The sequence below is a fragment of the Tachyglossus aculeatus genome, chromosome 8 (genome assembly GCF_015852505.1).
Source record: "Tachyglossus aculeatus isolate mTacAcu1 chromosome 8, mTacAcu1.pri, whole genome shotgun sequence".
NCBI classification, from domain to species: Eukaryota; Metazoa; Chordata; class Mammalia; order Monotremata; family Tachyglossidae; genus Tachyglossus; species Tachyglossus aculeatus.
The window spans coordinates 5,864,238-5,880,000 of NC_052073.1; the positions used below are offsets into that span (position 1 = coordinate 5,864,238).

At 47.0% G+C, this 15,763-nt stretch overlaps 1 protein-coding gene across 3 annotated transcripts in view; it reads right to left on the reverse strand.

Moving 5' to 3' along the window:
- UNC13C (unc-13 homolog C) overlaps positions 1 to 15,763 on the reverse strand; it is a 217,730-nt gene that overhangs the window by 164,035 nt on the left and 37,932 nt on the right. For all 3 annotated transcript variants that reach the window (XM_038750270.1, XM_038750272.1, XM_038750271.1), the window contains 2 exons: positions 15,208 to 15,230; positions 14,672 to 14,736 (listed from right to left, as the gene is read on the reverse strand). In XM_038750270.1, coding sequence (XP_038606198.1) covers positions 14,672 to 14,736; positions 15,208 to 15,230 — 88 coding nt within the window. The remainder of the gene's footprint in view (positions 1 to 14,671; positions 14,737 to 15,207; positions 15,231 to 15,763) is intronic.

The window sequence follows — 15,763 nt, forward strand, 5'->3', positions numbered from 1 at the left end:
TGTTACTCTATTTATTTATTTTACTTGTACATATCTATTCTATTTATTTTATTTTGTTAGTATGTTTGGTTTTGTTCTCTGTCTCCCCCTTTTAGACTGTGAGCCCACTGTTGGGTAGGGACTGTCTCTGTATGTTGCCAACTTGTACTTCCCAAGCACTTAGTACAGTGCTCTGCACACAGTAAGTGCTCAATAAATACGATTGATGATGATTATGATGATGATGATGCTTTGCACATAGGAAGTGCTTACCAAATACCATCATCATCATTATTATTATTACAAGGTAATGAGGTGGTCCCACGTGGGGCTCGCCCTCTTAATCCCCATTTTACAGATGAGGTCACCGAGGCACAGAGAAGCCAAGTGACTTGCCCAGAGTCGCACAGCTGACCAATTTGGTACATCGCTCTGCACACAGCAAGCACTCAATAAATCCGACTGACAGGCTGACTAGACACGGATGGATTTGCTGCTGGCAAGAAGGGCTGAGCTTTCGGTGCCAGGTAAACTAGCCGGAAAAGCCAGAATAACCTCCATTCCAGGACATTTCTTCATTTGACCCATCCAGACGGGACAGCCTACAGAACCCAGGACAGTCCCGCTAAAACAGGATGCAGGGTCAGCCTGTGAGCATTGATGAGGTGGCTTAAGATCTATTTATTTTACTTGTACATATTTACTATTTATTTTGTTAAAATGTGGTGCATCTAGCTTTATTTCTGTTTGTTCTGATGACTTGACACCTGTCCACATGTTTTGTTTTATTGTCTGTCTCCCCCTTCTAGACTGTGAGCCCGCTGTTGGGTAGGGACCGTCTCTATATGTTGCCAACTTGTACTTCCCAAGCGCTTAGCACAGTGCTCTGCACACAGTAAGTGCTCAATAAACACGATTGATTGAATGAATGAATGAATGAATGAAACACATTTCTCCCTAACAGGCCAGACTCCATCAGGCGTTCAGAATAATAATGATAGTGTTTATCCAGCACTTTCCGTCTGCAAAATCACTACGCTAAGCGCTGGAGTAGATACAAGATAACCATATTGGACTTAGTCCCCGTCCCACATGGGAAACACAAGATAAGGGTGAGGAGAGAATGGGTCTCTTCCCCATTTTACAGATGAGAGGCCCAACGAGGTCAAGTGACTTGTCCAAGGTCCCACAGCAGGCCGGTGGTGGAGCCGGAACTAGAACCCAGGACTTCTGACACCCGATCTCAGGTTCCTTCCACTAAACCAGTCCTTTATCATCATCAATCGTATTTATTGAGCGCTTACTATGTGCAGAGCACTGTACTAAGCGCTTGATATTGTGAGTTTGTCATGGGCAGGGAATGTGTCTGTCTGTTAGAGAAGCAGCGTGGCTCAGTGGAAAGAGTCCGGGCTTTGGAGTCAGAGGTCACGGGTTCAAATCCCGGCTCCACCACTTGTCAGCTGTGTGACTTTGGACGAGTCACTTAGCTTCTCTGTGCCTCAGTTCCCTCATCTGTAAAATGGGGATTAAGGCTGTGAACCCCACGTGGGACAACCTGATCACCTTGTATCCTCACCAGCGCTTAGAATAGTGCTTTGCACATAGTAAGCGCTTAATAAATGCCATTATTATTAATATTATTTGCTGTTGAATTGTACTCTCCCAAGCACTTAGTACAGTGCTTTGCGCATAGTAAGCGCTCAATAAATATGACTGAATTGAATAAACCATGTTGTCAGAATTAAATCCGATGTTATCTTTCCAGAGATTAAGACTTACAGGTTCAGAAATAGTGACTAGAAGTGAGGATGAACTTCAAAAATAACACAGCCAATGAAAAAGCAATCACAGCTATTTAAGCCGAGACAAATCTTCCCAAGTTTAGCTTAATGGGCTCACAGTCTAGAAGGGGGGAGACAGACAACAAAACAAAACAGAAACAAACAAGCAGACAGGCATCCATAGCATCGTTATAAGCAAATAGAATTATAGATATGTACACATCATTAATAAAATAAATAGAATAATAAGGTTCCGCTCCCTCAGCCGGGGGGATCGCGTCGAGAAGCGGGGAATAAAGCCCAGGGTGAAGTGGGAAAAAAAGTCAGGAGGGAGGCAGCCTGCCTCTGCCCCCGGCCCGCTCCAGATGGGTGAGAGAAATTTGAACGACGCACTCGGGAAAATCCAGCCGAAAAGCCAAAATTGTTGGTCCCCAAAGGAACCCCACAGGCCTCTTTTTATCTCTCTGACAGTTGTTTCTTCTCTCCTCCTCCAACAGCCGCTTTCCCAACAGCTGCGGCGAGGGGAGGTCCTTGCAGGGAGTGAATGGGTTTTCTTCAGGTGAACAGTCTCCTCCGGAAAAGTGGGAGCGTGCGGCCCCGAACAGCCGATGGGGAACCCAAGTCACGGGTTTTCTGGCTCCCTCCGAGGTAGCGATTATTCCTCGCACATTGCCTCAGAAGAGAAAATTGAGGGGTTCCGAAGCAAAGCCCGGGGGGCGGCCTGCCCAGGGCCCCCCATTTCCTCCCCTACGGCAGATTGCGCTGCTTCCTTACAGAGTTAACAGCCTGTCTGGCCGGGAATCTAATTTTTAATAATAATAATAATAATAATAGCATTTATTAAGTGCTTACTATGTGCAAAGCACTGTTCTAAGCACTGGGGAGGTTACAAGGTGATCAGGTTGTCCCACGGGGGGCTTACTGTCTTAATCCCTGTTTTACAGATGAGGCCCAGAGAAGCGAAGTGTTTTTGGTCTTTCTTTGCATGGCTTAAGTATGCACTTGCACCAAGATGGTTTTGTTCTCTGTCTGTGAGCCCACTGTTGGGTAGGGACTGTCTCTATATGTTGCCAACTTGTACTTCCCAAGCACTTAGTACAGTGCTCTGCACACAGTAAGCGCTCAATAAATACGATTGATTGATTGATTGATTGATTGCCCAGTCACACAGCTGACAAGTGGTGGAGCTGAGATTTGAGCCCATGACCTCTGACTTCAAAACCCGTGCTCTTTCCACTGAGCCACGCTGCTTCTCTAATAATAATAGTGGTGTTTATTAAGTGCCTACTATGAGCCAAGCACTGGGGTGGTTACAAGCAAATCGGGTTGGACACAGTCCCTGTTTCACGTGGGGCTCACAGTCTTTATCCCCATTTCCCCGATGAGGAGCTGAGGTTCAGAGAAGTGAAGTGACTTACCCAAGGTCACACAGCAGACATGTGGAGGGGCTGGGATTAGAACCCAGGTCCTTCTGACTCTCAGGCCTGGGATCTTTCCGTTAGGCCACACTACTTCTTACTCAGTCCCCTCTCCGTTGACACAAAATCAGCCTCCAACCAGAGACATGGCAACCTGGCATCTCTGCCCACAGCCCGCCTCCGGATATCACTCTGCCACACGAGGCCAATATGGGGGCTCCTTAATAATAATAATTGTGGCATTCGTTAAGTGCTTGCTATGTGCCACACACTGTAATAATAATAATGGCATTTGTTAAGTGCTTACTATGTGCAAAGCACTGTTCTAAGCACTGGGGGGATACAAGGTGATCAGGTTGTCCCACGGGGGGCTCACAGTCTTCATCCCCATTTTAGAGTTGAGGAAACTGAGGCTCGAAGTTAAGTGACTTGCCCAAGGTCACACAGCAGACATGTGGCAGAGCCGGGATTTGAACCCAAGACTTCTGACTCCAAACCCCGTGCTCTTTCCACTGAGCCACGCTGCTTTGAGCCCCATGTGGGACAACCTGATTATCTTATATCCCCCCCAGGGTTTAGAACAGTGCTTGGCACAAAGTAAGTGCTTAACAATTGCCATCATATATATATATGTATATATATATATATATACATATATATATAAAACAATTGCCATCATATATATATATATAAAACAATAATAATGATGGCATTTGTTAAGCACTTACTATGTGCCAAGCACTGTTCTAAGCGCTGGGGAGGATACAAGATGATCAGGTTGTCCCACATGGGGCTCACAGTCTTCATCCCCATTTTACAGATGAGGTAACTGAGGCCCAGAGAAATTGCCCAAAATCACCCAGCAGAAGAGCGGCAGAGCCAGGATTAGAGCCCAGTTCCTTCTAACTCCCAGGCCCGGGCTCTCTCCACTAGGCCTTGCTGCTTTTCTTCATGGGCAGGGATCGAGCCGGCCAACTCGGCTGCTCTGTCCTCTCCTGAGCGCTTAGTTCAGTGCTCTGCACACAGTAAGCGCTCAAGAAACACCACTGATCGATGGATGGATTGAGCCCAGGGGGACAGGGCTGGGAAGAGCTGATCTCGCCTTCCTGCTTTTCCCTGCCGACTCCCGGGAGCCGTGAGTCCCCGGCTCATAAACCCTGGAGCCGGGGCCGGACGCCGCGGGACCCACGGGCGAGGAGGTCAGCGAACGAAACGGTTCGCTTGCACCTGGAAAAAGCTGAACGAGGAAAGGCTTTGGTGCATTGCAGTGAAGAATCACTCTGTTCCGAATAGAATTAGGCAGCTGTTGTGTGGCGTTCATTCAGGAGGAGGACAGCTACTCTGCAAATACATTTCCTCCCCACTTTCTGTCCGGAAATGCCCAAGTCCGCCCCGTGCTCTGGAGCTCCCCAGAGGATTTTTCCTCATTACTCTTCATCAGTCTCCTCCCTGGCCTCAGATTTTTCCCCACCCCCACCTCAGGACCAGGGGCTATCATTCCAGGTTGGGCATTTTCTCCATCCAAACTGGAAATGACCAAGCAACATGAGACTGGAAGGGCCGGATACCATCTGGAATTTTCTTCTCAGAGCAGGGCAGGGAGAGGCCCATCTTGGCCAATACCCAGCCTCCGGACGTGCCGAGTGTTTTTCTCCACACAGACAGTCAGGTCCTCCTTACACTGGGATCCATCAATGGATCGGTGGTATTTAGTGAGCACTTACTATAGGCCTCATGGATAGAGCATGGGGAATTCATTCATTCGTTCATTCAATCGTATTTATTGAGCGCTTACTGTGTGCAGAGCACTGTACTAAGCACTTGGGAAGTACAAGTTGGGAATATATAGAGACGGTCCCTACCCAACAGTGGGCTCACAGTCTAGAAGGACTGAAGAGTTGAAAGAGTCTAGAATCAATCAATCAATCAATCAATCAATCGTATTTATTGAGCGCTTACTGTGTGCAGAGCACTGTACTAAGTGCTTGGGAAGTACAAGTTGGCATCATATAGAGACAGTCCCTACCCAACAGTGGGCTCACAGTCTAGAAGAGTTGGAAGGACTTGGGTTCTAATTCCGGCTCCACCCCTTGTCTGCTGTGTGACCTTGGACAAGTCACTTCACCTCCTCTGTGCCTCAGTTACCTCAGCTATAAGATGGGGATTAAGACTATGAACCCCATCGGGGATGTGGACTTTGTTCAACCTGACAACTTTGTATCTTAGTGTTTAGACAGTGAATGGCACATTGTGCTAAACAAATACCATTTAAAAATCCCCAAATTAGCAGACACATTCCCAGTCCATGACTAGCTTACAGTCTAGAGCATGTGGCTCAGGGGAGAGAACCCGGGGCTGGGAGAAAGGAGACCTGGGTTCTAATCTTGACACGGCCACCGCCTAGCCGTGCGATCCGGGACAAGTCACTGAACCTTGCTGACCCTCCATTTCCTCATCTCTGTTTCTCCTCCTCTCACAGGGGTGCTCTGAGGACAAAATGCGAAGAAGCGACTGCAGAACATTTTGGGAAACCAAACCCCAATTCCCAGGCGTCCTTAATTGGAGCTGCTCCTCAGCCACTCGGCCCCTGAGGATCGAGTGGGAGAGATCACAGAGGAAGAGGAGCGACGTCTGCCAGCGGTCCCGCAGCCCCCGGGGCCCTTCTGTCCTAAAAACCCAGTCCGACTCAGTAGCAATATTTTTCATGATGCCTGGGTGAAAGCAGAGCTTGAGTCGGATTGGGGTCAGACTCCGTGTTTCCACATCAGCCTCGGGCCAAGTGATCCCAGATATCCTCCTGCTTAGCCAGAAGTTCCAGAAATTTCCCAACTTCCTCCTGTCTCCTAGCATGACGGGGCCGTCTCCTGCTCAGGCTTGGGATCGGCTCGAAGGGTAGCGCGCTCATTTGAGATGGGCGAGGTAGTGGGGATCGTGGCCCACAGTCTCCCTCCTTTTTCCCTTAGCTGTGATTTATCCCCTATCTTTAATTCAATGAAATGTGTCTGCCCCAACAGATGGTAAGCTCCTTAAGGCAGGAATCAAATCGACCAACTCTATTGGACTCTCCCCGGTGCTTAGTTTGGTGCTCTGCACTCTGTCGATTGGAATCAATCAATCAATCAATCGTATTTATTGAGCGCTTACTGTGTGCAGAGCACTGTACTAAGCGCTTGGGAAGTACAAGTCGGCAACACATAGAGACAGTCCCTACCCAACAGCGGGCTCACAGTCTAGAAGGGGGAGACAGAGAACAAAACCAAACATACTAACAAAATAAAATAAATAGAATAGATATGTACAAGAAGCTACTCGAGGGCAGAAATAGTCATTCAGTCATATTTATTGATGAGGATGATGGTATTTGTTAAGCGCTTACTACGTGCCAAGCACTGTTCTAAGCACTGGGGTAAATACAAGGTAATCAAGTTGTCCCTCGTGGGGCTCACAGTCTTAATCCCCACTTTACAGATGAGGTAACTGAGGCATAGAGAAGTTAAGTGACTTGCCCAAAGTCACACAGTTGACAAGTGGTGGAGCCAGGATTGGAACCCACCACTTCTGACTCCCAACCCCTGCTCTTTCCACTAAGCCTCGTTGCTTCTCTATTTATTGAGCGCTTACTGTGTGCAGAGCACTGTACTAAGCACTTGGGAGAGTACAATACAACAATACACAGTCACATTCCCTGCCCACAAGCTTCGGGTGGGGAGGGGACAACTACAGACATTAATATAAATAAATTACAGATACATATATAGGTGTCATGGGGCTGGGCCGGGGGAAGAGCAATATAATATAATCAATCAATCATATTTATTGAGCGCTTACTGTGTGCAAAGCACTGTACTAAGCGCTTGGGAAGTCCAAGTTGGCAACATCTAGAGACAGTCCCTACCCAACAGTGGGCTCACAGTCTAAAAGGGGGAGACAGAGAACAAAACCAAACATAGTAACAAAATAAAATAAATAGAATATAAATAAATAGAATAAATAGAATATAACAATGTAACAGACACATTCCCTGCCTTCAAACCCCTGGGAAAGGGCTCTGCAGGCAGAGCAAGCTCAGTCACTGATTCCCAACCCGTTACCTCTCCTGGATCCTGTTCATAATTACTACTGGGAAAAACTACTGGGATCACGGGAAAGAAACCCTTTGTTCTCCTGACACCATCCATAGATTACTTTACAGCTCACATTACACCCTCTCCTAATTAAGCATTCTCTCATCCTCATCCCACCTCTGGCCTGGAATACCATCCCTCGGGTTGGACATGGTCCCTGTCATTCATTCATTCATTCAATCATATTTATTGAGCGCTTGCTGTGTGCAGAGCAGTGTGCTAGGCGCTTGGAAAGTACAATTCAGCAACAGAGAGAGACAATCTCTGCCCACAATGGGCTCACAGTCTCTGAGAGGGGAGATACACAACAAAACAAGTAAAGAGGCATTAATTAGAGTTATAGATATGCACATGTCCCGCATGGGGTTCACAGCCTCAATCCCCATTTTGCAGATGAGGTCACTGAGGCGCAGAGAAGCAAAGAATCTTACCCAAGGACGAACAGCAGATGAGTGACGGAGCCGGCATTCGAACCCATGACCTTCCGACTCCCAGGCCTGTGTTCTGTCCGCTCTGCCACCCGCCCCACCAGTGTCCCTCTCCATCCCCCCCATCTTACCTCCTTCCCTTCCCCACAGCACCTGTATATATGTATATATGTTTGTACATATTTATTACTCTATTTATTTTATTTGTACATATCTATTCTATTTATTTTATTTTGTTAGTATGTTTGGTTTTGTTCTCTGTCTCCCCCTTTTAGACTGTGAGCCCACTGTTGGGTGGGGACTGTCTCTATATGTTGCCAATTTGTACTTCCCAAGCGCTTAGTACAGTGCTCTGCACATAGTAAGCACTCAATAAATACGATTGATGATGATGATGATGATCTCAGATGGATAATTGCTCTCCCCCACTTCAAAGCCTTATTGAAGGGCCATCTCCTCTAAGAAGCCTTCCCTGATTAAGCCCTCCTCTCCTCTTCTCTCCCTTCCACTTTGTCCTGACTTGCTCCTTTCATTCATCCTCCCTCCCATCCCCACAGAGCCTATGTATATATCTGTAATTTATGTATTTAGGTATATTAATGTCTATCTCCCCCTCTAGCCTGTGAGCTCATTGTGTCTGTTGTTGCATTTTACTGTCCCAAGCGCTTAGTACAGCGCTCTGCACACAGAAAGCACTCAATAAATACGATTAAATGAATGAAAGAACGAACTTATCAACCTTTCCATTCCCTTCTTCCTCCCCTCTGTCTTCCCTGCTAGACTGTAAGCTCCTCAAAGGCAGGGATCATGCCGCCAAACTCCACTGAACTCTCCAAAGTGCTTAGTATAGTGCTCTGTAATAATAATAATGATAATTATTACAGTACTTGTTAAGCACTTACTATGTGCCAGGCATTGTACTAAGCTCTAGGGAAGATACAGATTAATCAGGTTAGACACAGTCCCTGTTCCACATGGGGCTCACACTCTTATCCGCATTTTACAGATGAGATAACTGAGGCCCAGAGAAGTGAAGTGACTTGCCCATGGTCACGCAGCAGACACGTGGAGGAGCTGGGATTAGAACCTAAATCCTTTGGACTCCCAAGACGGGGCTGTAGCCACTAAGCCGTGCGGCTTCTCTATTCAGTAGGCACGCAAATATTATGATTCATTCATTCATTCAATCGTATTAATTGAGCACTTACTGTGTGCAGAGCACTGTACTAAGCGCTTGACTGATTGAACGCAGTGCAGAAGCCATTTATTCAGCCACATTTATTGACTGTGTGCCAAGCACTGTTCTAAGCACTTGGGAGAGTACAAGAGAGTACGCTTGGAGAAGCAGCGGCTCAGTGGAAAGAGCCTGGGCTTTGGAGTCAGAGGTCATGGGTTCAAATCCTGGCTCCACCACTTATCAGCTGTGTGACTTTGGACAAGTCACTTAACTTCTCTGTGCCTCAGTTACCTCATCTGTAAAATGGGGATGAAGCCTGTGAGCCCCCCGTGGGACAACCTGATCACCTTGTTAACCTACCCAGTGCTCAGAACAGTGCTTTGCACATAGTAAGCACTTAATAAATGCTATCATTATTATTATTATTACAATATAATAATACACAGACACATTTCCTACCCAATATGAGCTTACAGATTTGTTTCTCCCTGCCAACCAGGGGCACGGAAGAGGGGAATTCTGTGAGCCTGCCTGCAGTTTTTGCAGCTGAATCCAGTGCGAAAGGGCTGAAGGATTTCCGTTGAACACACAGCCTCTGCCTCATTTGTGGACCCCCGCCCTGGCCCCCAATCCATTTAGCCCAGTGCCCAAAACTCAGTAGATACTCATTAAACCCTTAAAGGATTGATATACGTCTCAGCCCCTTGGCTCTCATCATAGATCCTCAGAGATAATCCAGAAGAGCCCAAGAGGGCAGAGAGGGAGAATTTGAGCCCAAATCAACCCCCGCACCCAGAATCTTGAGTTTCCTCTTTCCCCCACGACCCTGTTTCTAAAGGACTCCTTTGCCTCTTAGTTTCTTCTTGCCACTTTGGAGAAGTCAGTGAGGCGGAGAAAGGCATGCAAGAGATAAGGCATTCTGACAGTGACTGATGGGAAATTTTATAACTTGCATCTCAGGAAGGAGATGGGGTGGGGGGCGGGGAAAGGGAGGGGAGAGAGAGAGAAAGGGAGAGATGGAGGGAGGGAGATGGAGAGACTGTAGTGTAAGCTCGTTGTGGGCAGGGAATGAGTCTATGGTTGCACTGTACTCTCCCAAGTGCTTAGTACAGTGCTCTGCACGGAGTAAGCTCTCCATAAATACAATTGAATGAATGAGTGAGAGGGAGGGGGAGAGGGGGAGAGACAGAGGAAGGGAGAAAGATGAAGAGAGAGAGAGTGGGAGAGACAGAGAGAGGGAGAAAGATGAAGGGAGAGGAGAGACAGAGGGAGCAAGAAAGATGAAGAGAGAAAGAGGGAAGAAGAAGGAGGGAGAGGGAGAGACAGAGAGAGGGAGAAAGATGAAGAGAGAGGAGAGACAGAGGGAGGGAGAAAGATGAATAGAGAGGGGGAAGAAGAAGGAGAGAGAGGGAGAGACAGAGAGGGAGAAAGATGAAGAGAGAGGAGAGACAGAGGGAGGGAGAAAGATGAAGAGAGAGGGAAGAAGAAGGAGAGAGAGGGAGAGACAGAGAGGGAGAAAGATGAAGAGAGAGGAGAGACAAAGGGAGGGAGAAAGATGAAGAGAGAGGGGGAAGAAGAAGGAGAGAGAGGGAGAGACAGAGAGGGAGAAAGATGAAGAGAGAAGAGAGACAGAGGGAGGGAGAAAGATGAAGAGAGAGGGGGAAGAAGGAGAGAGAGGGAGAGACAGAGAGGGAGAAAGATGAAGAGAGAGGAGAGACAGAGGGAGGGAGAAAGATGAAGAGAGAGGGAGGACGAAGGAGAGAGAGGGAGAGACAGAGGGAGGGAGATAGATGAGAAAGAGGGAGAGACAGAGGGAGGGAGAGGGAGAGGATGATAAAGGGAGGTACGGAGAGAAAGGGAGTCCATTTCTGCCATCAAAGAGGGTGAACAACCCCTAATTTCTCTTCCTACCCAACCTGACATCTTCCCCCATCTTCCAATCAATCAATGGTATTCACTGAGCACTTACTGTGTGTTGGACACTATTCTAAGCACTTGAGAGAGGTACAATAGAACAGATTGGTAGACACACTGTCCTCAGGGAGTTTACAATCTCACGGGGGACTTAGAATAAAGGCCAAAAGAAGACCAGCCCAGTGAAAGAGTAAAAGAAACTTCTCTGGAGTGTGACATGAGAATAGGGATTTTTAAGGAGAGCTCTGTGGCATTTGCTTCTCTTTGCCTCACTAGAAGTCGAACGAAAACGTTTTATAATCTATTTGTCCTCATGCACAGATAGCCGCTTTCATGCTTGAAATTGCTTGCAGGCAGGGAGATTTCACTCTTGTATGGGCTGAGACAGAAAATAAAAAAAACCCCTCTTCCACAAGGCCCCCTGCAGAGAGCTAGTCAAGAAAAGATTCAAACCACTGATCTGAAGGAGGTGAAGGCTATGTTTCTAGACAGAGACTCAGTGAAAGTTTTATTTCTAGCTTTATTTCTATTTGTTCCAACGACTTGACACCTGTCTACATGCTTTGTTTTGTTGTCTGTCTCCCCCTTCTAGACTGTGAGCCCATTGTTGGGTAGAGACCGTCTCTCTATGCTGCCAACTTGGACTTCCCAAGCGCTTAGTACAGTGCTGTGCACACAGTAAGCGCTCAATAAATACAATTGAATGAATGAATGAATGGGTTCTAACCCTGGCTCTGCCACTTGTCTGCTGCGTGACCTCGGGAAAAATCACTTAACTTCTCTGCACTTCAGTCTGTAAAATGGGGATTATTTTTATTGATACTACTACTAATAATAATGGTATTTGTTAAGTGCTTACTATGTGCCAAGCACTGTTCTAAGTGCTGGGGTAGATACAACGTAATCAGTTTGTCCCATGTGGGGCTCACCGTCTTCATCCCCACAAGGGAGCTCACAACCTAAAAGGGAAGGGGAGCTGGTATCTTATTCTCAGTTTACGGATTTTCCCCATTTATCCCCATTTTAGTTACCCAACCTAGAAGAGCCTTATTCAAAGAAACAATGGTATTTATTGAGCGCTTACGAAGTGCAGAATATTCAAACCACAAGTCCTTTCATTCATTCAATCATATTTATTGAACACTTACTGTGTGCAGAGCACTATAGTAAGCAGTTCGGAGAGTACAATACAACAATAAACGGACACATTCTCTGCCCATAACGAGATTACACCCTACTAAACTCTCATATGTTGCCAACTTGTACTTCCCAAGCACTTAGTACAGTGCTCTGCACACAGTAAGCGCTCAATAAATACGAATGAATGAATGAATGAATGAATGAATGAATTTCCCCTACTCCCCCTCCCTTCTGCATCACCTTAGCAATTGGATTTGCCTCCTTTATTCACTCCACCCTCAGTCCAATGCCATTTATGTACATATACATCATTTAATATCTGTCTCTCCCTCTAGACTATGAGCAGGTATGAATCTACAAAATCGGTTATGTTGTGCTCTCAAGTGCTTAGTACAGTGCTCTGTACACAGTAAGTGCTTAATAAATACGATTGAATGATCGATTTACAGGTGAGGAAACAGAGAAAAAAAGAGGTTAGATGATTTGCCACTGATTTGCTGTGTGACATTAGGAAAACTGTGATCCCCATGTGGGACAAGGACCGCGCCCAGTGTTATTATTTTGTCCCAACCCAGGTCTCAGCACAGTGCTTGATACCTAGCAAACCCTTAATAAATACTGTCAGGACACCAATTATGTACCCAGAAAAATTCCAAACTTCTTTAGTAGCATTTCAGGTTTTGGGGGGTTAAGTAAAGAAGTCATTAGCAACGATAGGGATCAAAGGGGATTTGCCGTCACCTTATTCAGTGGTCCGCCATCTTGCATAATGGGCATCTTGTATATAGTCACCATTTTATTGCATGCTCCCGTAATGCTTTGCAATGAGTAATGACTACTGATACTGATGTAGCTAATGGGACTACATGTAGCTGATGAGAGCTCACCTCCTCCAGGAGGCCTTCCCAGACTGAGCCCCTTCCTTCCTCTCCCCCTCGTCCCCCTCTCCATCCCCCCATCTTACCTCCTTCCCTTCCCCACAGCACCTGTATATATGCATATATGTTTGTACATATTTATTACTCTATTTGTCTATTTATTTATTTATTTTACTTGTACATATCTATTCTATTTTATTTTGTAATATGTTTGGTTTTGTCTCCCCCTTTTAGACTGTGAGCCCACTGTTGGGTAGGGACTGTCTCTATATGTTGCCAATTTGTACTTCCCAAGCGCTTAGTACAGTGCTCTGCACACAGTAAGCGCTCAATAAATATGATTGATGATGATGATGACTAACAAATCCATCTGGGCAAGTGCCATCGACCACAGGGACCCAGGTGTTCAGGAGGATCGCATTTCTGGACTTAGGGAGTCGCAATGATTTCCAGTGCCTGAGGTTATTCCGATCGTTTGGCCAGAGGAACTCTCTTCCAAGTAAACTGGAACACAAAGGCTCCAGAAAAAAAACCCCAAAAAGATCAAAAGAAGAAGCCAATGATGTATTTGTCCTGGCCTCAGACCATAAAGAATCAGGAAGGCATAACCTGATGAGCCACAATTTTAAGCAGCGTGGGCCCAAGATTATTTTTCACGGTTTGCCATTACAGTAGTGTCATGAGAGGCAGACAGACAGAAGCGTTGCCAAATGGGGGAGAATCTGAACACTGCAGAATGGATCAGTGGGTAATAATTGCGGTATTAGTTCTGTGCTTACTACATGCCAGACACTGTATTGAGCACTGGGGTAGATATAAGGCAATTGGGATGAACACAGTTCCTGTCCCACACAGGGCTCATAGTCTTAATCGCCATTTTACAGATGAGGAAACTGAGGCCCAGAGAAGTGAAGTGGTTTGCCCAATGTCACCCAGCAGACAACTAGCAGAGCTGGAATTAGAACCCAGGTCCTTCAGGCCCGTGCTCTATCCGCTAGGCAACACTTCTCACGCATTCTCAGAGAAACAGCATGGTATAGCGGATATAGCATGGGCCTGGGTGTCAGAGGGTCATGGGTTCTAATCCTGGTTCTGCCACTTGTCTGCTCTGTGACTTTGGGCAAGTCATTTCACTTCCCTGTGCCTCAGTTATCTCATCTGTAAAATGGGGATTGAGATTGTGAGCCCCACATGGAACAGGGACTAGGTCCAATTCAAGTTGTTTGTGTCTGCCCCAGCGCTTAGTCCAGTGTCTGGTACATAGTAAGTTCTTAACTAATACCAAAATAATAATGATAATAATAATAATGATAGCATTTATTAAGCACTTACTATGTGCAAAGCACTGTTCTAAGCACTCGGGAGGTTACAAGGTGATCAGGTTGTCCTACGGGGGGCTCACAGTCTTCATCCCCATTTTACAGATGAGGGAACTGAGGCACAGAGAAGTTAAGAGGCTTGCCCAAAGTCACACAGCTGACAATTGGCGGAGCCAGAATTGGAACCTATGGCCTCTGACTCCGAAGCCCGGGCTCTTTCCACTGAGCCACGCTGCTTCTCTATGATAATAACTATTATTATTATGCATCCAATGCTCATTACCCGCCCATCCCCTGTGACTTCCAAACCTCCAGTTGCTCAGCTTGGAGGGCAGACCCCGACAGGAGGGGAGGAGAAAAAGAGTGAGTATCCATTTACAAACTATTAAATTGGAAGTCCCCTGAGGGCAGACAACAACTTCCATTCCATAGGAAGGTGCACTGCCTGAGGTAAGCCATCAATCAATGCCATCCACCAAGCATGAGAGTCAGTATAAAGGGTGTCACACTTACCCACCGAACGCCTGGAGTGCATAGAATTGGGAAGCGTCCAAACCATTTCCACTTACTATTCGAGCCTTAAATGAAGAACGAGACAAAAGACAGTTTGAGCGTCACCGGCGGCAGGCGTTTCTAGCCAAGACACAGGCCTACGGCACGAGACACCAAGACACCTCTTATGGCAAACACAATCAGAGCCAGCTCCAAGCCAAAGCCACTTAATGCCGGGAGAACTCGAGGAAGCCACTCTTCTCCGCAGGTCCCGCCTCCCCGTCGGATCCGGAGACCGGCGGGCCGGGGCACGAAAGCGAAATCGGCCGCCGTGTTTGACCACGGCGAGGCCCCTGCCGCGGAACCAGTGGGAACCGGGACGGGCACGGTCGTGAGGAGAAGCCGCTTCACGGATGCAACAAACTTGGGGCCGGCTCGAGAGATGACAACGGGGTGGAAAGCCGGGACACACATGCGGGAGTCACAACTCAAATAAGGGAACCAAAATCACACGGAAAAGTCACACGCAGGCACCGACGGAATACGGGATCCACCACCTTTTCATCCACAGAACTGCTGTCTGAAAGAGAATTGGGAAAAGGGGGGGAATAAAAGTTAGATGAAGGAATTTCCAAGTGCGGGGGAGAATACGCACCCATATCTAGGGAAGAACGGTCAGAGTGCTGGAAAGTTCCAGATCCGAAATGAAGGAGGAATAATAATAATAATTAGGGTATCTGTTAAGCACTTACTATGTGCCAGGAACTGTACTAAGCGCTGGGGTGGATGCAAGCAAATCGGGTTGGATCCAGTCCCTCAGTCTCGATCCCCATTTTCCAGATGCGGTAACTGAGGCACAGAGAAGTTAAGTGACTTGCCGAAGGTCACCCAGCAGCGAAGCAGCGTAGCTGAGTGGAAAGAGCATGGGCTTTGGAGTCAGAGGTCATGGGTTCAAATCCTGGCTCTGCCAATTGTCAGCTGTGTAACTTTGGGCAAGTCACTTCACTTCTCTGTGCCTCAGTTACCTCATCTGTAAAATGGGGATTAAGACTGTGAGCCCCCCGTGGGACAACCTGATCACCTTGTAACCTCCCCAGCGCTTAGAACAGCACA